Source organism: Tursiops truncatus, chromosome 3 (assembly GCF_011762595.2).
Source record: "Tursiops truncatus isolate mTurTru1 chromosome 3, mTurTru1.mat.Y, whole genome shotgun sequence".
In the NCBI taxonomy this organism is placed as follows: Eukaryota; Metazoa; Chordata; class Mammalia; order Artiodactyla; family Delphinidae; genus Tursiops; species Tursiops truncatus.
The window spans coordinates 60,080,322-60,102,392 of record NC_047036.1 but is presented as its reverse complement, the minus strand read 5'-3'; the positions used below and the strand labels follow the sequence as shown (position 1 = coordinate 60,102,392).

The window sequence follows — 22,071 nt, the reverse complement described above, 5'->3', positions numbered from 1 at the left end:
CCCCAAATACATGGAATAAATTGATTATCTTGATTTTAAATATACGGAAGAAAAAAAATCTTGGTACTTAACCTCCCCATCACCGGCCCCCCTCACCCCCAATGTCCCCCAACTACTTGCAGTGGAAGTAGCTCTGGAAACTGGAGGCTATTCCTTTGTTTTGCTGCAGACTTCATCTTTAGGGTAATGTTTTTGACATATACAGAAGAGAACAGAGGGTGGGGTGGTAAGCAAGCGCCAGGGCAGAACCAAGTTCCTTCGCATTATTAACAGATTTGGTGAAGACAGCACAGGAAGAGCACTGGAGGAAGGGAAAGAGCAGAGTCAAATGCTGAGCCCTGGAGGGGAAGTGGGAGGGGAGAGGAGAGCCAGCAGCTGCGCCACGGGAACCGTCTGTCTGCTGGAGATCCAAGTACAGAGCAGCACGCTTCAATGGGATAAACCCTTCTTCTGTCTTCCCTGTGAAATTACACCTGGCTCACAAAAGCTCTGGTGTGAATGGAGGTTTGCCTTGGAAAGCTTGAAGAAGGGGACAAAGGCCAACCCAGACAGGCGTTCCAAAGAGAGGCATATGCTTTTTATTAATAGAAATCTCATGTCCTCTATTCTTTTTTTTTTCTTTTTTGCGGTATGCGGGCCTCTCACTGTTGTGGCCTCTCCCGTTGCAGAGCACAGGCTCCGGACGTGCGGGCTCAGCGGCCATGGCTCACGGGCCCAGCCGCTCCGCGGCATGTGGGATCTTCCCGGACCGGGGCACGAACCCGTGTCCCCTGCATCGGCAGGCGGACTCTCAACCACTGCGCCACCAGGGAAGCCCAATGTCCTCCATTCTTATCAATAAATATTGAACATTTGAGGAATACTGGTTCGAAGGAGCAACAGTATTTAACTTGTTCATAATATTCCCACATCTCAATGTTGCCTTAGTTGCCACCATCTTTTCCCTTCCCCTGGTAACAGGATATCCGCATGCAGGTAATATGCTAGAGTATACGCACTTTTGTAGAAGGTGTGGACTAAGACAAAGGGCTTGGGCTTTGGAGTCACAAAAATACGAGTATCTGCAAAGCACAGTTAGTTTTGTGACCTTGCTCAGGTTAACCTAAGACTCAGTTTCCTTAAATCTATAAAATGGGCTTAATGATAGCAATCTTACTGAGCTTCTGTGAAGATAAAAACAATCCATGCGGCTTCCCTGGTGGCGCAGTGGTTGAGAGTCTCCCTGCCGATGCAGGGGACACAGGTTCGTGCCCCGGTCCGGGAGAATCCCGCATGCCGCGGAGCGGCTGGGCCTGTGAGCCATGGCCACTGAGCCTGCGCGTCCGGAGCCTGTGCTCCGCAGCGGGAGAGGCCACAACAGTGAGAGGCCCACGTACCGCAAAACAAACAAACAAAAAAACAATCCACGTAGGACACTTAGCACATTTTCCAGTGAAGAAAAATAAGGCTTAGAGAGGTTAAGGAACATACCCAAGGAAATATGCTCATAAAGAAGCAAAGAAGTTAAGCAATACAATACAATTAAGCAATACAATAAATTTCAATCCTGGGTTACAGACAGCCCTGGCCTACAAGTCTGCACTCACGGGATACAACACACCCATCAATAGGAATTTTAGCAATTCAAGATTACTTTCAATTTCTACTTTGGTTTTCCTTCAAGCTAGTTTGAATCTAGACCTTTCTTCCTCCCTATGCCTCCCAGAAACTTCTACTTCAGCTGTCTGTCTCCATTTCCAAACCTCTTCTTTTGCTTAAAACCAACATTAGCTACTTCACTCACTCGCCCACTGACTTTCTGAGGTTTCCAGAAGGAGCGCCAATTTTAAAAGAATTGTAAGACACATGGTTACTAGAGAGAGCTAGAGTTGCTCTGTAAGAACTAAGCCACTTCCCTTTAAACTTTTTTCTCAACATATGCTTATTGTTAAAAAAATTAAAAACTATACCAGGACACGGAAGCAACCTAAGGGTCCATTGACAGATGAGTGGATAAAGAAGATGTGGCACATATATACAATGGAATATTACTCAGTCATAAAAAGAAACAAAACTGAGTTATTTGTAGTGAGGTGGATGGACTTAGAGTCTGTCATACAGAGTAAAATAAGTCAGAAAGACAAGAACAAATATCATATGCTAACACATATATATGGAATCTAAAAAAAAAAGGTTCTGATGAACCTAGGGGCAGGACAGGAATAAAGACGCAGATGTAGAGAATGGACTTGAGGACACGGGGAGGGGGAAGGGTAAGCTGGGACGAAGTGAGAGAGTGGCATGGAATATATACACTATCAAATACAAAATAGATAGCTAGTGGGAAGCAGCTGCATAGCACAGGGGGATCAGCTCCGTGCTTTGTGACCACCTAGAGGGGTGGGATAGGGAGGGTGGGAGGGAGACACAAGAGGGAGGGCATATGGGGACATATGTATATATATAGCTGATTCACTTTGTTATACAGCAGAAACTAACACAACACTGTAAAGCAATTTTACTCCAATAAAGATGTTAAAAAAATATATATATATGGCTAATTCTACCATGCAAAGAAAAAGAGCTTAACTTTTTTCTTTTAGCTTAAGTGTATATCCACTTTTTACAATAAACGAAATCGTACTGTTTTAGGCACTATTTTCTTCTCCATTATATTGCAACCCTTTCCCCTGCCCTTAAATATTCTTCAGAAACGTTATTTTTAGTGGCTGTGTAACATACATGTCAGACTGGTTCTACTGTCCTCTGTTGTTTTCGGGTTTGGGTTGTTCCCCATTATTTCACTACTGTAAATAAAACTTTCAACTGCACTATTCTTATCATCAAACCAAAAATGCTACTATTAATGATAAGACAAAAGAGTACGTCCTTGAGAATCATTAGTTTAACTTCTAACCAGTGTTTGATAAATATTTGGTGTTTGAAAATATAAGGCGAAAAATTAACTTCGTTTCCCAATGCTAACAATTAGGAATGCTTTAAAAAATCTTAAACACTCGTAAAGATCCGAAAATCTGCCACATTTGTATTTCCACAAGCTACATATTTCTACCACTCTTTTGCAACTAAGCCTTTATTTTAAAAGGCAAGGCATTTCCTGTTTACAACTTTATGGGAGTAGGGTACAAGAGCAGTGTAAAGCTATAAAAGGCATTCTCTGAAGGACCTTCTGGAATATATTACACTTTAAAAGTTTTCATATGTATCCAACAATACAAACACATTATTATTTTTTTTTAAAGACTAACGTACTATTGTTTTTCTGGATAAAACAATGAAAATAGAGTTAAAAGCAGAACTTTTAAATTTGTAGTTTTTTCCCTTAATATTTAGAAAAGATGATCATTTCCTGTCTTACGAGTTGCTCTCGTTTCCTTATTTGCTCGGCACTATTTTGCTGGTATCTCTGTGAGGGCCGGAGACAAGAGTGAGGCGTTCCCATGTCCACTTAGCTGGTAGCCTCCCGTGCCTGCTCACCTGGTAGTTTTCCAGAACCACACCAGAAGCTGGCTCTCTACCTCTGACCCACTGTAGCCTTCTCAGGGCATCCGGAAGGTCAACTTGCCCTGCCCTGCCCTGTTGGTTTTCTGAAAACTGACGTGGCATGGGAACAGGGACATGGAGAGAGGTCTTACCCTGGAAATCTCCTTTTCTTGGGTAAAAATGACACTTTTCACATAGTTTTGGGGAGCTCTGACACTGGCAGGTTTCTCACAGATACAAAACTACAGCATTATTTACTTGGAGGCTATTATTAGGGAAATGCCACTCTGTAGGGGGTCATTTTGGAAATGTGGATTGGGGAGGGCTAACATCTGATGGATTGGAGACACCACTGGCTTCCAGTAAGCGGGGCCTGGGGAGGACAGATGCTCTGCTGTCCTGCAGTTTGTAGGATGGTCCCGTGTAAACAACTGTCCACATCTCGCGTGGCTGGCTTTTTTAATGTCCCGCTGGTCATTCACGAAGGTCAAAATTCTGTGCATAACTGCTTGAGCCTAGAATCTAATAGTTTTACATATAAGCACAACATAGATCCTCACAAGTTTAATATAAACTTAATTTTCTAGGACGGCAACTCCATGTCAAGTAGTTGGGGGTGGAGGAAGACCACACTTTGCTGTTCAAGGGCTTATTACAAAGAGTTGTTCTCCACTTTGGAAAAAAGAACTCATGGCCAGTTCCACCACTCACCTGACCAGTCTCATCTGTAGCTCTCTCAATCTGTGGTTATTCTGTGAAAAGGCCCAAGTCTCTGGTAACATTATCACATCTAATGGCATCAGGCCCATGTATCTTCATATTGAAATATGTATTTTTACTATAAATTCATTTCTTTGAATTTCTCTTTTATATTTATAGAAAGGCCTTAGCCTTGCTATGAAGGTACATATGTAAGTTGGTTTTATTTCACATAAATTTCCTTTCAGAATGGTAAAGAAGTCTTACCAAATGTCATAAAAGGGGGGCGCAGAATTTTGCAGGTCTAAGACCATAAAGCGGTAATGAAAATGGTAAGTAAACTTTGGGCCACTCCTTCTGGACTCCAAAGGAACTTAGCTGGACCACAGTGTTGTGGGCAAATATACGAGCGTCTTCTCTCTTCTGGGAACCAACAGTCCCACAAACCCCACTGACCTCCAGTGTGATCCTGTTCTTCACCAGGAGCCCAATCTTAATGTCCATCAGGTTCAGGTCTTTCTCCAGCTGTTGGTTGCCTCTGATCTTGGTCACCACTTCTTCCCTTAAGCGTGCTACCTCCAGAGCCTCCTGGAAATCCAAGTCACTTTGGTCCAACAGGTGTACAAATTTGCGGATTACTGTTAACGGCGGGTTTGCAGAGCCAACTGCAAGGAAAGGAAAGGTGTGCTTTAACTGGGCATGCTTGAACGGATCATCAGTAGGAAAGAAATCAGGTCTTTAAATAAAACATTGACAGAAAAATAGAGCGACGGACGTGCTTGGTCTCCAGAGTGAATCATCCTGCCTCATGTCAAATCTGGACGGGGAAACGGTATAAATAAATGCACGCCACCGATAAGGTTGGGCCTCACTAATTCCTCGTCTAGCACCCGTTTATCAGCCCTCTCTCATGCTGTTCCCAGGACCACGCACTGAGGAGATAGTTCTATCTATCAGTGTCTTATTGATGAGGAACCCGGGAAAGAATGCTAACGTGAGTTGCCCCGGCTCTAAGAGCTTGTGGCTGAGCCAGATAAGAGATTTCTGTTCTTGCTGCAGGAAGCAGAAAGAGGTGTTTTTTTTTTGTTTTTTGTTTTCCCAGCCCAAAAGACCTTGGGGAAGGAGCAGGAATTAGGTGAAAGGTGAATTAGAAAAGGTCAGTCAAGGGAGACCTGTAAGGTCTAACCGGAGCCAACAGAATGACAACTGGAACACATGTCCTACTTGGCAGAAATGAAGCGATTTTAGAAACTGAATTGGGTCCCTGTCCCTTCAGGATGGACCAGGGAGGGCATTCAGCACCTAGGAGACCAGGCTCAGTTGTTGAGAGGAATACCTATATAAATTCTACAAGGGCTTTCCCTTAGTGCCTTGAACCTTAATTGTGCTTTAATTCTCTTGCACTGCGACTTTGAAAAAGCAATTTTTTTTAAGGTGTGTAATGAGATCTACTCTGGGTAAACTCTAAGAAGAAACTACCTGGACCTTCAATGCTGAATGATTAGACATAGCAACAAAAAGATGACTTGAGAGAGCCCAGTCCAGTTGTGGCGGCCTCAACAACCATCCTCTCTTTTACTTCCAAGGCCCTACTCAAGCTTCCTTATACTTCTGTGTAGTTCTGTGGTATCTTGACACTTAAGGAATACAGAGCTCAACCAACAACACAATTAACAGCATGAACTCATCATGAACAACCAAATCTAGAGTCATCTGTATTACTGTTGTTCCCCATCGGATGGTCTTTATTGGTACTTGTCAAAGAAAAGCCTTAGGAAGCTTTAGAGGTCCAATTCTGCTTCCAGGCTCAGAATTTACTGGATAATAATAGCTCATATTCCACTAGATTCCAAGTCACCTCGGATCATGGACCCTTTTCTTCCTGATCACTGAAGCATACATGAATTTATTTTCCTTCTATTTCAGCAAAGATGTTGCTGATGACATGACCATTTCTGAAACAGCCTGAGCCACACACCGGAGCTCATTCATGTAGCTGAGAGAACATAAGCCCTCGCATTTGTGTCTAAAGTTCTCTCTCCTGGCTCTGAAAAACTGTGTATCATTTTATGTGCTAACAGGCCTGGTAGAGACAAATTACTATTTTAGCTTTACTAATTATCATGGCTCAAATGTAATAGTTCCTCTATCAACAGTTGGCTTTTTGGCATCTTCATGATATCTTCATACCACTTGGTGGTACTTTCATTTCAGGAAACCACACAACTTAACAGTCAGCACTTACAAATGGTCACATTACGGTTCCAGGAACTTCTAAACCTGAATGCATTCAGTGCCTTTCTGGAGGGAATGGGTGAAAATGAATCATGACAGACTAATCAAAGTGATCTGTTTTTCAGCTGAAAAAAATGCCTTCGTCTTATGAAGATGCTGAATTGAGAAAGAAATGAAAATCTACAGTTCAGTTACCACGAAGCCACCCTATTTGCCAAAACCCAGAGCAGTTCTGATCTGATTTATTCACTAACATAGTTTCTATCTGCCTTCTATGCTTTAACAGGAAATCACCTAGATTTTTTTTTTTTTTTTTTTGCGGTACGCGGGCCTCTCACTGTTGTGGCCTCTCCCGTTGCGGAGCACAGGCTCCGGATGCGCAGGCTCAGCGGCCATGGCTCACGGGCCCAGCCGCTCCGCGGCATGTGGGATCTTCCCGGACCGGGGCACGAACCCGTGTCCCCTGCATCGGCAGGCGGACTCTCAACCACTGCGCCACCAGGGGAGCCCTCGCTTAGATTTTTAAACTGGAATTTCTTTTATCTTTGTAAATTAAAAAAAAAAAAAAAGTAAGCAAGTAACAAGCATCATCACGACCACCTACAAAAACATGTTCCCTAGAAGGAAACGAAAAGCAGCCTGTGTTTGTTTGGAAAACTTATCCTTAAATTACCTATTTTAGTGTGTTAGGGCTCAGAAAACAAACCCCCTATTCAGCTTCCTTATAAAAAATTAAAGATTATCTACCAACTAAGAGACGAATCTCATCAATTCCAAAGTGGAGCAGTGTGGCATTGGAAAGACTGGGGACCTTTCCTCCCTCAGTCTGCATGCTGGATTCTGGAATCTAGTAGAATGAGGTAGTATCCAGAAGATTCCACGGGCTTGAGGCAGAACCTGGCCTCTGAGGCTGCCGGATACTTTTCCTTAACAAGTACCAGGGAAGATCTTTCTTAGGCCATACACTTCACTCCATAATTCAGACAGACTTTTGACAATAAAGGGTGTTGGTGAAACTACTTAGTAGCACTGTGCTAGGAACATTACTGAACAGTTGTTTATTTCCTCAAAAAAAAAAAAAAAAGTAAGAAACAAGGCAGTTAGAACACAATGGCCATTTTCATTACTAAAATACACACTGATTTGTTTTGGCTTCTCAAAACTAATCTTGAATGACCTGAATATTTGAAGAATTTAGGCAGTACTACTAAACTTATCAGCAAGTTCTTCTAGACTTAATCTAGGACACGCTCTTTATTACATGTTCTTGTGATAGTAAGAAGGTTAAAAATTTAGCATATAAAGAATGACCTTCACTATGTAAAAACAACAACAACAACAGAATGACAAACATATGCAGAGCTGAAACTGAAAAAGACAGCACAAAATGTGAATGCTATTTCTGGGTGATTTTTATTTTATTTTGCTGTTTTCAAACTTTCTACAAATGGCATATACTATTAGTATAAGGAAGATGATTTAAAAAAACCATAGGTACTGTGAGAAGTCCAGAATGAAATTATAGGAAGATGTTTGTAGTTATCTTTGGGAGGTGAAACTGTGTGCTTTTTCCCTTCTTATTCATATTTCCAAATTTCTTATACGACTATGTTTCATTCTTAAAGTGAGAGAAAAAAAATCACAGGCCAGGTAATAAATTAAACAGTATTCAAATTTAAGTTAATCTTCTGGCTCTTCTGCATTAGATTCCTGCCTCTAGCTCAAATTTAATATAAAAAATCAGCATTTATACCAACTGCATTTTTAAAAAATTGAAGTGTAGTTGATTTACAATGCTGTGTTAGTTTCAGGTGTACAGTGAAGTGATTCAGATATATATATATATATATTTTTAATATTCTTTTTCATTATAGGTTATTATAAGATATTGAATATAGTTCCCTGTGCTATATGGTAGGTCCTTGTTGATTATCTATTTTATAGATAGTAGTGTGTATACGTTAATCTCAAACTCCTACTTTAACCCCCCGCCCCATGCAGCCCATTCCTTTTGAAGAAGAAATCACATCTACTGCATTTACCCCACTCCATTTAGATAGAAGGGCCCACTTCCTGTCATCACATCTTCCTTTGTGTACTGGTTCAGAACCTGGGGCCTGAAATGGTCAAAATCTACTGGAAATAACGGGCATCCTCTGTTTTTGGAGCCGCCACTGAAGTGACTCAGATGGAAATAACTTGTCCTTGCCTGGTTAATAAGGGATACTTTGTCTCAGAATGCTCCCACTTACCCAATGTTTTGTAGTCATCTCTAGCTTTGTTTGCTCTCAGTAGAGACTGTATTTTCACAATTTCATTGTTCTGCGAAAAAAACAAGACCAGTCACAACCTCCCAGAGTCCCATCTACTCCACTATTTTAGAATTTAGAACTATTTAAGGAGTGACAGCGTTTTCAAAAGGGACACTATTTAGAACTGATAGTATTTAGATGTGGTGTAGTCAATGTTTATTTTTGCATTCTCTTTGAAGAAAGGGGCAAACAAGTTAGCTAAAATATAAACAAGATTGCAAAGGGACCGTTTAAATAAAGAGATTTAAAAAGGGAAAAGAATTTTACCACCAAATTTAGTTGGTCCAATCTACGTTCACATATCTATTCTTCAAAGATCCTAAAAAAATTCCTCCTGCGGGTGTCTATTTAAATTACTCGGTTAGCAGTAATAAGCACTTTACAAGTAATGCTGGAAAGTTGAATCTTTTCTCCCTGGCATTGCTAGCCCACATCAGTTTTCTCTCACCCATTTCCTTTCCAGTTCTGAATGGTGAAGTCTCACTCTGAACCTGAGTTCTGAATAAAAAAATGTAAGAAGCCTCCAAATGGTATCACATTGAGTTCTAAAACCTATTTTTTCCTCCTAGTGTTCATTTCCACCATTTAATAAAAATCATTCAATGCTAACATTCAACCAAGTATTCATTTAGTTCATCCTCAGCCAGGATAAAAATCCACATGCGTGTCTCTTACATGATCTCTGAAATACTTCAGTCGTGAGACGTAATTCTTTCGTGCTGTTACCATCCGGAACCAGGACTGAATCTAAAGATAAGTTAAAAAGAGAAATCCAGGCAATTACCAGATAACCTTTCATATCTCTTTATGGAGTCTTTTAAAAATAATATTGAGAGATAATTTGATAAAAAAGTAAAAATTAGCAGCCTACCAACTAATGAACATCTAAAGCCTAATCTTCACCTTCTATCTCCTTCGTTGCTTTTTCTCCTAGGGGTTCAGAACATGTACATGTTATGGTGGGGAAGGTAATGTAGCTCTTCGTACCATTTGGCTTTAATCTCAGTAAATAAAAGCCAAGCAGGCAAGGCATTTTGCTGAGAGTGGCCACGGGTCAGGAGATCAAATGAAACCACGTTCAGGGTTGCTTCCCACATCTCTTAAACGCAGCGAATATTCTTTAGGTCTTTACAGGAAAACATTTCAAGAGGTCTCACGAGGGACCAACTGTGACCCATGGTTCTCTGAGCGAATAAGCATGTGTTCCAGGGTGAGCAAAGGACATTTCATTCAGGAGCTAGTAATGCACAAGGGGTCTAGACCATGTCATTCTTTGTCCTCACAGTTTAAAAAGTCTTCACAAATCTCATCTGATTCCCATCTCTCTCCAGTCCCACTCTTGTGACTCTGATCTGGATTTCCAAGTTTCTACAAGTTCACTGCTGTACAGTTCTTTAGTTTTCAGCTTCGAGACAGTGGGCACTCCATTGCGTGTTCTTTCTCTAAGCTCGGAGCAACCAGCCTTGCTGGGAAGCTGGGTTAGACCAGCCCACCACCTAAATACAGGCCCTAACTTAGCTCTACTTTCTCTTGTCATTGGCTTTGCATTTGCGTTACAACTAAGGTCTGCACTGTTAAATTTGAGCATTCTAAACATTATTAGCGAAGACCATAAGAAGAACATAAAATAAAACTGGGTTTCCTCCAGATTTTAAATAATCAATTTGGACTTGTTAGAGAAAGACCATATATTATAAAGGACCAGAGACAATAGAGTGTTTTCACGGACTTGCTTGAAGATGATCAGCTAAGTGAGTAGTGGAGGTATGACTCAAACCCAGGACTTGCTTCTGATGTCAAGGCTCAAACATAGTCTGTCTTCTAGAAGCAAAACGAAAATGAAGGGAAAAGTTTAAGTCAAGCACTAAGGTAGGAAAGGGTGTTTACCTTCACAACAGAAGGAATATTATCAATGAACATTTGTCGCCTGTGCATATAGGAGGCCCGCTGTTTATGTCCCTTCCAAAAAGCCTGTGGAAAATAATGAGTTACAGAATTACTTACATGTAACAGTTTACTTTAGAAAGTGCAAGGACGGAGTACATCTCAGGAGACACTGAGTTGGGACAATGTCGGGGATCCTCCCTTCCAAATCTCATCTGGACACCATCCCTAGGGGTGGACATTAAACTGGGCAGAGCATACCAGCTCACACCTGAGGCTTGCCCCAAGTTTGGGAAAGGAATTACCAGGTGGAAGCCCAGTTTCTGGTTTGAAAGTTTAATTTTACCAAGGCCCTGGCTGATAAGAAGTCATAATAATATGGAATTGCCCTGAAACATACAAACAGATCAATTGGGTGCTGGTATTATTTGGTAACAGTATAAGATGCTTCAAAATAATGACTAGTAATTAGCTTTCCTCCAACAAGTGGGCCACTGTGATCCAGACTGAAAAGGAAGATGACTCTGGATTCCTGAAAATAGGAGTACTGTGACTGATCTTTTATTATTGCATCTATTTTTACATAAAGTTTAACGGGGCTTCATCAACATAGCTTTACAAGGTTATCACCATCAAAGAGAACTTTTACAGGAAACATTTGCAAAAAGTGGACACAAACTGGTATCTTTAGAATGATAAATCCATAGCTGTTATAAAGTTTATTCCAATTCATTTTTGAGAATCTTTTTATTGAAACATATCTTTGTAATTCACTCCAATTCTCTGATTTTGTTTTTCAGGTTAGAAATGAAATACAAGTTCTGTGTTAAAAAGGACAAATACAAAAAAATCAAGTTTGTTTTTGGCCTCGCAGCGCAGCTTGCGGGATCTTAGCTCCCTGACCAGGGACCGAACCCGGGCCACGGCAATGAAAGCGCCGAGTTCTAACCACTGGGACACCAGGGAATTCCCCCAAATCAAGTGTTTTTTTTTGTTTGTTTGTTTGTTCAAGTTATTTTTTATAAATTTCTTTTCACATCTGCATATATCAATCTACCTCATTCCTTCTTTTTAAAAAGGTATGCGGAATTTTATTGCCATTTAAAAAATAATATACTTTTTGGTAATGATTCAAAACAAAACAGTCATGATGGAATAAGTAGCCAACTGAGTACTTGCTCCAGACTTCCCCTCTTAATTTAAATCCCTAGAAATGATAAATATGCTTTTTAAAAAAACTTAATTTTGAAATAATTATCGACTCACAGGAAGCTGCAACAGTAATACATTGAGTTCCATGTACCCTTTTATCCAGCTTCCGCCAATGGAAACATCTTACAAATATGCTTTTAAAGCAATCCATCATAGTGCTAGAACACAAGAAGGCATATGGGTCAAAAACTATGAGGGATCTTGGAAGAGAGAAGGTAGCTTGAATTGGCTGAAACAGGGAACCACAGAACACAATTCTACAAATACTGGGAACCTCTACAAAAAATGTGAGCTGGCTCTAAGCTTGAGAGAGCCTTGAATGTCAGTCTGAGAAATTTTGGGAAAGTTGTCACATCACTCATTGCCAAGCAGTGAGGGGAATAAAAGCATAGATGGGGAGTAGGAATTGGGAAAAGTACAAAAGAGTATAGCCTTTTTGGAGGGAATTTAGCAGTATCAAATTTAAAATTATTTAGCGTTTCACCCAGTGTTTCTAATTTTCAATATACCCAGCCTAAGGAAATATAAGTACCTGTGTAGAAAAACAATATATAAGGATTTTTGTTGCAGCATTGTTTGTAATACCGAAAATATGTAGAGAACAGAATATTGACAAATAGGGAAACGGGATAAACTGTGATTGCGCTCATACTAATGGCAATCTAACTAGTAACTTATTTGTCATGATGGGTCTCAATGGTGACTCGTGTTTTTGTGGCTAACACTGTTTTAAAGCACAGAGGTGCAAATGTGCCAATAATATTATACATCCCATTCCTTGATCCAAATTGAAAGGCAACCAAGATACTGGGATTAGCTCAATTTCTCATTCTGTGTTTTTGGAATTATCTCAATTCCAGAAACACTATTAATCTCTATTAGCTCAGATTCTCAAAGATTCTGGATAAGGAATCTGTTGTAGTAACAGAAGATCTAATACTGAAGCATGTTTGCATTAGTGGAATGAACCCACTTGTCCGTTTTGTACTGTTTTTAATGTCCTAAGGATTCAGCGCTCACCAACAGTACTTTCCTGAAGATTTCATTTTGTATTTCATCTCTTTCATGATTAATGTAGATTTTTCTGGAATCTACATTTATATTTTTATTGCTACCTTTCCAAACCAAGGCAACTTGGCTGGGTTTTGAAGTTTTGGTCTATAGAAGCAGAGTACTACAGGCTTCCTATTTTATTTGTCAAAATTTAACATTCTTCTTTTTTAGTTTGTAAGTTTTAGTTTCATTAGGATTGGCTTTTCTCATTCTGTGCAAGGCCCAGAGACTGCAGGCTCTTCTAATTAGAGGCTCTTTATTAAAAATAATTATAGGTATAAAGTTGGGAGGAAGGTGCTATTGATAAAAATGCAAAAGGAGACAGAATTCTAAACCATAAAGCCATTTAGAAGCAGCTTTTTATAAACAATTAGAGAGAAGGCGTTTACCAAAACATCAATCTCTCTCTTGACTGGTATGAGAACTTGCGTGAAAATTTATAATAGCCATGTTTTTGTTTTGTTTTTTGTTACCATAAATATATTTTCTGTGCAATTCAGCTGTAACAAAGGAGCTTCCCAAGATACCTAGACCTCAGAAGTTACTGTTCTGTTTTATAGATTCTAATTGTCAATCTCTAGAAAATCTGGCTTGCTACATTGGTTGCCTCGCTTGATAATTGGGCACTCAGGATAGTAATATTCAAGTTACCAACTTCTGAAGCACAAATTCTGTGATCTCTCTGTTAGCCAAGAAAACCCTAAATATTGGCCTCTTTTCCCACTCTGCCTAAAGCTACAATTCCGCAACCTGCAAGAGTAGTCAGTTACATTCAAACAATGTAATGAAGGACTGTCCCATCAGGTCACCCCCTTCCTCCCGGCCCCAGATTCTGCCACAGCTCCTGACAACCTGCACTTGCTTCACAGAAGCTTGTTTCTTTTTCTTTGCCCCCATGCTTGTGGCACTCTCTGACCTGAAGTTCAATAATTTAGCAATTCTCAGGGCTAAGTTTTGGTATTTCACTATTATGCTTTTTCCTACAAAGTGGCATTTCAGCGTTCTTCAGTTCAAGGAAAAAAATATTGTAGCTAACTCTTTTTTCCTGTCTTGATTTTTCTGATCTCTTCCTGGGCCAACCAACCACTGGATGTTGGATCCCCACTACCTGCCCTCTGAGTCACGATCTCTACCGCCTCATCACTTCGAACACTTGTTGAGCACTTAATAGCTGCATACTGGGCAAAGTCTGTTATGTGTATTATCCCATTTAATCCCTACAACCCTGCGATAAAATGGGTATTATCATCTTCAGATGAGAAAATGTATTTTAAGTCATCTATTCTTAGCTTTTTCTGTGATTTTTCTCAAGTTCTCCACGTGTTTCAATCGCTTTCAGTGTCTGTTCTACCTTCTGCAGTTATAAGTTCATTCCCATTCTAGGATGTCATTTTTCTTCCTCTCTGTAGCTACGGGTTATCTTTTCATTTTATCATGCTGTCTTGTTTCATCAAGTCCATGCATCTTATTAAATTTCTTAAAAGCATAAAGCAGTTTCAGTATAAACATTTCTACTGTCTCCTGGAATATGAGAATCCTCAGATGTTAATTTATGTTTTACAACTTATATCCATTTTTCTTTTTTTTGGCTATAAAATCTTCATTTTTGTTTGAGATTTTTTTCTGGCTCTCTTCTTAAATGTTGGCCATTTTTTCAGGGCTTTCTTACTGTTCAAATATAATATGGTTATCATAGATTCTCATTACCTTCCTCTGTGTTTACTTGGCCACCTTCTGAGTTGTCTGAGACAAAGGATTGGCTACTGATGACATACACTCTCTGTACCATATCTAGCTCCTTGGGAGGAGACTGTCGGTGGTAGCACAGCGGAGCTGGGGTGTGTTTGCCCTCAGCCTGGGAGCTTTTTCTCTGAATTTGTTGAGACTACTGTGTCTGGGGTTGATGCAGCCAGCTAAGAAGTTTGAGCTGTTCCACGGAGGGGAAATCTTCAGATTTGACATCATTCCCCTAATTTGGAATGAATCAGCCACTTCTGCAAAAAATGAGATTAGCATGATGCCCTTTGGTTCATGGTCTTCTGGTTTTCTGGGTCAGACCACATTCATCTCTAGGTTATAGCCTGACTTTAGACCTCATGCCCTCCTTGTTAGAAAACTGTCAGAAGTAGGGGGAAGGAAGTCATCACGGGGTGACTTCATAGTGTAATGGCTTCTTCTTCAATACTGCTGCTTCCACGGAGGTGGGGAGGAAAGGCTCCAGGTGACCGTTTCCATCTTTTCCCCAGCTCTCTCCTGATTTTAGCCCTGGGTCCTAACATCAGGCGGATGTTATACTAGAGGGCTCTGTAGAGTGTCTTGCAACTATAACACAGCTCTGAGCAGACTGGAGAGCTTGAGGTTGGTCCAAATTGTGTCACACTGGCTAACACTCTTCGAATTCTGTGCAAAAGTAGAGCCTCAGCATCAGTGTAGATGATGTTATACTTAAGATTTTGTTCACTTCCTGCATGTTTTGTCTACCATTTATTTAAAGAAGGAATAAACTGGAAAACTTACGGGTTCACCTAGAAAACTCCTTTGAGTATCAAGTTTTTTTAAAAAATTTAGTTATTTTATTTATTTGATTTTTAGCTGCATTGGGTCTCTATTGCTGTGCACGGGCTTTCTCTAGTTGCAGCGAGTGGGGGCTACTCTTCGTTGCAGTGCATGGGCTTCTCATTGGGGTGGCTTCTCTTGTTGCAGAGCACGGGCTCTAGGTACGCAGGCTTCAGTAGTTGTGGCTCGCGGGCTCAGTAGTTGTGGCTCGCGGGCTCTAGAGTGCAGGCTCAGTAGTTATGGTGCATGGGCTTAGTTGCTCCGCGGCATGTGGGATCTTCCCGGACCAGGGCTCGAACCCGTGTCCCCTGCATCGGCAGGCGGATTCTTAACCACTGTGCCACCAGTGAAGCCTGAGTATCAAGTTTATAGAAGAAGTTTCTTTTAAAAAATTAATCGTTCCTGCCTTCTAACATCTTAAGCTCTGAGCAAACTCAGATATTTGAGCACCTATCATATGCAAGACACAAGAATACAAAAGTTTTAAAAACTCATCTTCTGTCCTGTACAATATTATAGTTAGGTGGGGAAGCAGATCAGTACACCAATGATCACAAAAGAGAAGCCCTTCAACTTACAACCTTTCAATTTTGGAAATTTAATAGTTACTGGCCAAAGCAAAAAGCCACCAAACTATGCTCATCAACAACAGTATCACTTTGGATGCAGAAAAAGGAACAAACACACGGCCTTTTGGAAACCAGCGTGGTGGTTGAGAGAGGATGCTAGGGGAACACAGAATAGAAACATCTAAATCTAGCAAGTTCCTCTCCTGTGAACCAGAACATTCGGACAAGTCATGCAAGCTTAAGAAGAAAAAGGTTGGGAATGAGGATGCCTCTTGCAGGCCTGAATGAAGAAGGAGATTATATAAGAGGGAAGATAGCCTCAGAGATGCTACATTTATTTCATGAGCTATTCTGTTCTTTAGGCTACAAGAGTATAGAAACTCAGACGCCACTCAACATCCACTAACCACTAAGAAACCAATTCAAAAGCACCTGAGGTCAGACAGTAGGTGACACAAGGATATCCGCCTTTTTAGAGAAACAGGATTTCAACTCTGATCTCAGGTATTCCCCTGCCTCTGACTATTCACAGTGTCCTGAATACTTTCCAGAAGACCACAGGTGAAAAATCATCCAACATCCTTCCCATCTCGGAGTCTTCAATAAAGTAGACTCAGGGGCACTGATTAAGAACAAAATCTGCAGTCACATTTGTTTATTAGAATGCTGGTAGTTGACTGTCCTGTTATCAAATAACATTTTCATGGAATGAGTTTTCTGTAACGAGTGGTAGGTGACTCACATACCTGTATTTTGATCACATGCTCTTCTTGTTCATACAAAAATGATTTCCTAGCTTCATACTCTTTCCTAAGGAGGGGTCCTGAGGTTGCGGCTTGAAAGCGCAGAAGCATATCTTCGGTAGCAGACCACATCTTCTCACGAATGTAATCTGCTGTAACTTCCTCAATAATGTCCTGGCAAGAGATATTTCTTATGGTTACACTTCACACATCAGATGAAAGGAGCATAGAGAACAGCTTCTGGAAATTTTATCTTTCAGAAAACGATCTGCATAGCTCTTTCTGGCTTGGTGTAAAAAAAGATCTGACCAGAGCCGAGGGATGAACTGGCTCAGCTTCTCTCTAGTGATACGGTTCTGGAATCCTCTGAACTTTGTGCTGAGATGGTATGAGAATGAGGTTGAATGGTCTCAGGATTTGGAGGTAGAGGTGTATAGATGATGCTGGCAGGGACCAGGCAAGAGGTCTGATCTCCTCAGAGTGTAAAAGAGACAAGGATGATTACAGTAAGAGTATGCATCACCTCCTCCCTCTCCTGAGGGAAAGACTGCAGTGCCCATGAAGTCCTTGGGCTTTTCTTGCCCAGGCCAGAGGAGGCAGATCCCTGCAATGAGTAGGGGAAAACTCAAAATAAACTTGGGAGAAAATAAAAGACTTGGAGCAGAAGAAAAGGAGGTGGGAGAGGAAAGATAAGCGCTATTGAGGGCAGACAGGGAAACCTAGATGAATGAGAAAAAAAGGAAGAAGGGGGATTGTGAGAAGTCTTCATGTGGATGACGAACTGGGTTTACTTTTATGTTCTTTGAGAGACGCAAGCAAAGACTGGACTCGCTTCTATGGCGGATGTCTCTTATCCAGTGTGACTGGACTCAATGGATGGTTAATTTAAACAATTAAAAGTGAAATCATATAAAAGATGCATAAATACTTTTAAGGAGACATATGCACATTCTTGAATAAATTCAGTAATTTCAGATTGACTAGAATTTTTTTTTTTTTTAACAGCATAGACCCTCCACTTTTTATTAATCCTGATACTCCACTTCACAAAGTTACACCTAGGGCATCTTTGGATGCCACATGAGCAGTTCTGGCTCTGATTTAACCCTTCAATGCTGCTTCTTCACAGTTTGACACATCCTTTCAATGAGAGCATATGGTTTTTAAATACTGGCCATAATTTCATTTTTCAACAAAGCAGCACTAATAGTTCATTTCCACAATGCCATTTTCCTATAAACTCTGGGAACTTTACACATTTGAAATTAGTTAATAAATATGTTTTTCACTATCTTCTTGTCATTCAGGATTTCTGTGGCATTGTCATCCCCAAGCCACAGTTTTTTTCTCCGAGTTTTGGTAAATACCGCACCGGTGATTCTGTCCACAATACTGCTGCCCTGCAGTATCTTTGATGCTGGTGACTGTGAACAGTTCTATAAGATCTACATTTGTGAGTTCTATTTTTTTCAAAACCAAACTCAATTATTAGAAGTATTTTCTCTTTAAACTACAATGCCTGGATCAAAGAGCAATTTTCACATCTTCCGGGTCCGACTTTTGGTCTCAAGTCCAAAGCAATCTTGGTGAACATTCCTTCAAGAGTATTTCTCCTGGGGAAGCATTATTCACTTTAATGGACCTATGTATCTTTCTTATAGGTTGAGGTTGGGGGGAAAGAAATAAGACATTTTGAATACTTACAACCAAGGAATTACCACTAATTGAGCTTTGGTGTCAAGGAAAACCTGGAGATTGATTTCTTAGGATAATCTGTCATCCTAAAGAAGCTGAAAGAGCTTTATTCCCCTAGTGCTGTTTGGTGTTGCTCTGACATACGGAAAACATTCTAAAAGTCAGTAACCATGCAGCCACATCCAACTGTAGTTCATGAAGACTTTACTCCCTATCCGGTCTTCAAATAAATTAGTTCTTCCCATCAATTCCATGATTCAAAAGTAGAAAAGCAATCACATTTATCTTTATATAGTACACCTTCTCATCAAACACCAACGTCCTACCTCAATTTCTTTTCCCATGAGCCATGATTCTTTAAGCAAGCAGGATTCAGGTGCGACCCAGGAACTCTCTTTTGAATCGATGTTGTAGTAGTAATCATATTTCTCCTGCAGGTTGAGTTTGAGCCACGAACCTTCAGTAGACACTGAAGAAAAAGGTTTGTTAAATTCCAGAGAGGAACATGGAAACTTTCAACATTAATGTAGTTTCTTCAATAAGTAAATTAATTGAATGAATATGCTTTTCACCAAACATTCAGACAGTGTGTTAAAATCATCAGCAAGGACTCATTAAAATGGAATGAATTCTATGTATTCAATGGCAGCTCCCTGCTAAGCCAAAGAAAAAGGAGGAGAGAGTAATGTCTAATGCTGGCTCCGCATACCAAGTTTTTCATGAGGATGAAAAGTGTTGCAAATGGCCAACAAGAAGGAAAAGCAAACAAGGATGGATACCCCAGGTAGATGTGGATAGCAACACAAGGAGACAGGGGAGACGGATGAGGAAGAATCGTCTTTATTTAGAAAGGCTTCCAGCAACTTCTTTGAAAAGGAGTGACCTACAAGGCCTGTGACCCATTATTTAAGGAGAACCCATTATTATTATTTTTTAAAATTAATTAACTAATTAAGTTTTGGCTGTGCTGGGTCTTAGTTGCTGCACGTGGGCTTTCTCTAGTTGCGGTGACTGGGGGCTACTCTTTGTTGTGGTGCATGGGCTTCCTATTGCAGTGGCTTCTGTTGTTGTGGAGCACGGGCTCCAGGCGCACGGGCTTCAGTAGTTGTGGCTTGCGGGCTCAGTAGTTGTGGATTCTGAGCTCTAGAGTACAGGCTCAGTAGTTGTGGCGCACGGGCTTAGTTGTTCTGCAGCATGTGGGATCTTCCCGGACCAGGGATGTAACCCGTGTCCCCTGCACTGGCAGGCAGATTCATAACCACTGCACCACCAGGGAAGTCCCGAGAACCCTTTATTTAATGATCTGCATTAAATCAAAGCAGAAGTGACTCATCTTTGCAGACAACTTTATTCAAAGCACAAAATGGCATACACAACCTCTGAGGTCACTAAGCAGGGAAAAGGAAAATTCCTGGTCCCTCTGACTCACCTTGCTCTACACAACCACACAAAAGCAGAAAAAAAATGTTGAAAGAACTTAATTTTGCTGGGGGCGGGCGTGGGGTGGATATTAGAAAAAAACAAAACAAAACTATGGCAGTCATGGCTTAAATTGGCCAAGAAGAATATCTCCTCATGAATTTATGTGCTATATTTCCTATTTAGCAATCTATTTATTTTGCTGAATGGTTATGATTCTTGTCCCAGATCAGAGAGCTAAAAACAACAATAAAACAGAAACTTCTGACCAAGCTAAGCCAACTGATGCCAAGTGCGCATTAGAGCAATTGCCTTTATAGGGAAATCAAAATTTGACTGAATTTCCTCAAAGAATATTTAAATGGATTCAAATATCTAAGCAGAGATAACTTTAAGGTGTGTTGATTTAATGTGTGTTGATTCTTTATTTGGTTTTGTGTGTTGATTTTTTTTTTTTTTTTTTTTTTTTTTGCGGTATGCGGGCCTCTCACTGTTGTGGCCTCTTCCGTTGCGGAGCACAGGCTCTGGACGCGCAGGCTCAGTGGCCATCGCTCACGGGCCCAGCCGCTCCGTGGCATGTGGGATCTTCCCAGACCGGGGCACGAACCCGTGTCCCCTGCATCAGCAGGCGGACTCTCAACCACCGCGCCACCAGGGAAGCCCATGTGTGTTGATTCTTTACTTGGCTTTTAATGCCCCTCAACTGTTCTGTCAATGCCCAGGAACAGAGATATATCTCTCTTCAAATGGGCAGTCAGGCAGTTGTTATCTGTTTAGAAATGCTGGTCTACTAGAAAATATATTGTATAGTCAAATTAGGATGATCACAAGTAATCATTATATTTTCAATCACCAACAGCTGTCAGATTCACAAGTGCTTTCAGAATAATGAAAACCCTTTTTAAGGCAACTCTCTCAGTGGCAAGGAAAGAAAGCAAATAAAGATGGTGAAAATGGGTATGTTTTATTTTCATAAGAACTGAGAAGTAAAAAGTTCTTAGTTGGTTAAAAGCCAACCACATTGGGACTTGCCTGGTGGCACAGTGGTTAAGAATCCGCCTGCCAATGCAGGGGACACGGGTTTGAGCCCTGGTCCAGAAAGATCCCACATGCCGTGGAGCAACTAAGCTATGAGCCACAACTACTGAGCCCCCGTGCCACAACTACTGAAGCCTGCACGCCTAGAGCCTGTGCTCTGCAACAAGAGAAGCCACTGCAATGAGAAGCCCATGCACCACTGCAATGAAGAGTAGCCCCTGCTCGCCGCAACTAGAGAAAGCCCGTATTCAGTAACGAAGACCCAACGCAGCCAAAAATAAAAATAATAAATAAATAAATAAATAAATAAATAAAAGACAACCACATTGGCACTGTAAGGGTTATTTGAGTAGGAATGTCAGTGGATAATAGAAAAAGAGAATTTTATCATTTTCACATCAAGTATGAGTTTAGAGTCAGATCAAAGGCTGAGGAGGGCATCTCCAGAACAAGAGAAATACAGTTGGTTTGTTACTTAGGGAAAAGACTAATTACGGGCCTTTGAGGGACCATACAAGAGAAAGATACCCGTGAGTTAAGAGGTGGTGAGCATTCTATAAGGAAGCATACTTTCTAGATTCCTTCCAGACAAAATCATACCTATATAAGACCTAAACTGAACAATAAGGCTGAGTGATCTACCAAAGAGTGAACACTTGTTTGGGAAAAAATAGACATCCTAGAATCAGAGGTGAAAGAGTAAGAATAAATCATCCCATTCACTCCCCCAAATAATGTTCACAGCTCTATTGGGAATGAAAGTTAGTCTTTAGTTGGCTAGAAAGTTTTTCCTCTTCCTTCTAGAACAGGGGTTGGCAATCTTTTTCTATAAAGGGCCAGAGAGTAAATATTTTCAGTCTTGTGTGCTACAGGTCTCTCATACAGCTACTTGACTCGCCAGTGTAGCATGAAAGCAGCCAGAGACGATATGTAAATTAATGAGTGTGGCTGAATTACAATAAAACTTTATTTATAACAACAGGTGGCAGCCCAAGAATCCACTAAAAAACTATTAGAATAGATGAGTCCAGGAAGGTTGCAGGATACAAAATCAATATACACAAATCAATTTTATGAAAATATGCCCACACAAAAGCTTGAATACAAATGTTTACAGAAGTATTATTCAGGATAGCCAAAACTGGAGAAAAAAAATCTAAATTCTATCAACTG

The 22,071-nt window shown here is 40.6% G+C and overlaps 1 protein-coding gene across 1 annotated transcript in view; it reads right to left on the bottom strand.

The window, feature by feature from the left end:
• Window positions 1–22,071, bottom strand: part of IQGAP2 (IQ motif containing GTPase activating protein 2) — a 286,934-nt gene that overhangs the window by 43,221 nt on the left and 221,642 nt on the right. The window contains exons 16-21 of the mRNA XM_019929807.3: window positions 18,768–18,910; window positions 16,750–16,920; window positions 10,617–10,700; window positions 9,405–9,476; window positions 8,670–8,739; window positions 4,639–4,847 (exon numbers count right to left, since the gene is read on the bottom strand). Coding sequence (XP_019785366.2) covers window positions 4,639–4,847; window positions 8,670–8,739; window positions 9,405–9,476; window positions 10,617–10,700; window positions 16,750–16,920; window positions 18,768–18,910 — 749 coding nt within the window. The remainder of the gene's footprint in view (window positions 1–4,638; window positions 4,848–8,669; window positions 8,740–9,404; window positions 9,477–10,616; window positions 10,701–16,749; window positions 16,921–18,767; window positions 18,911–22,071) is intronic.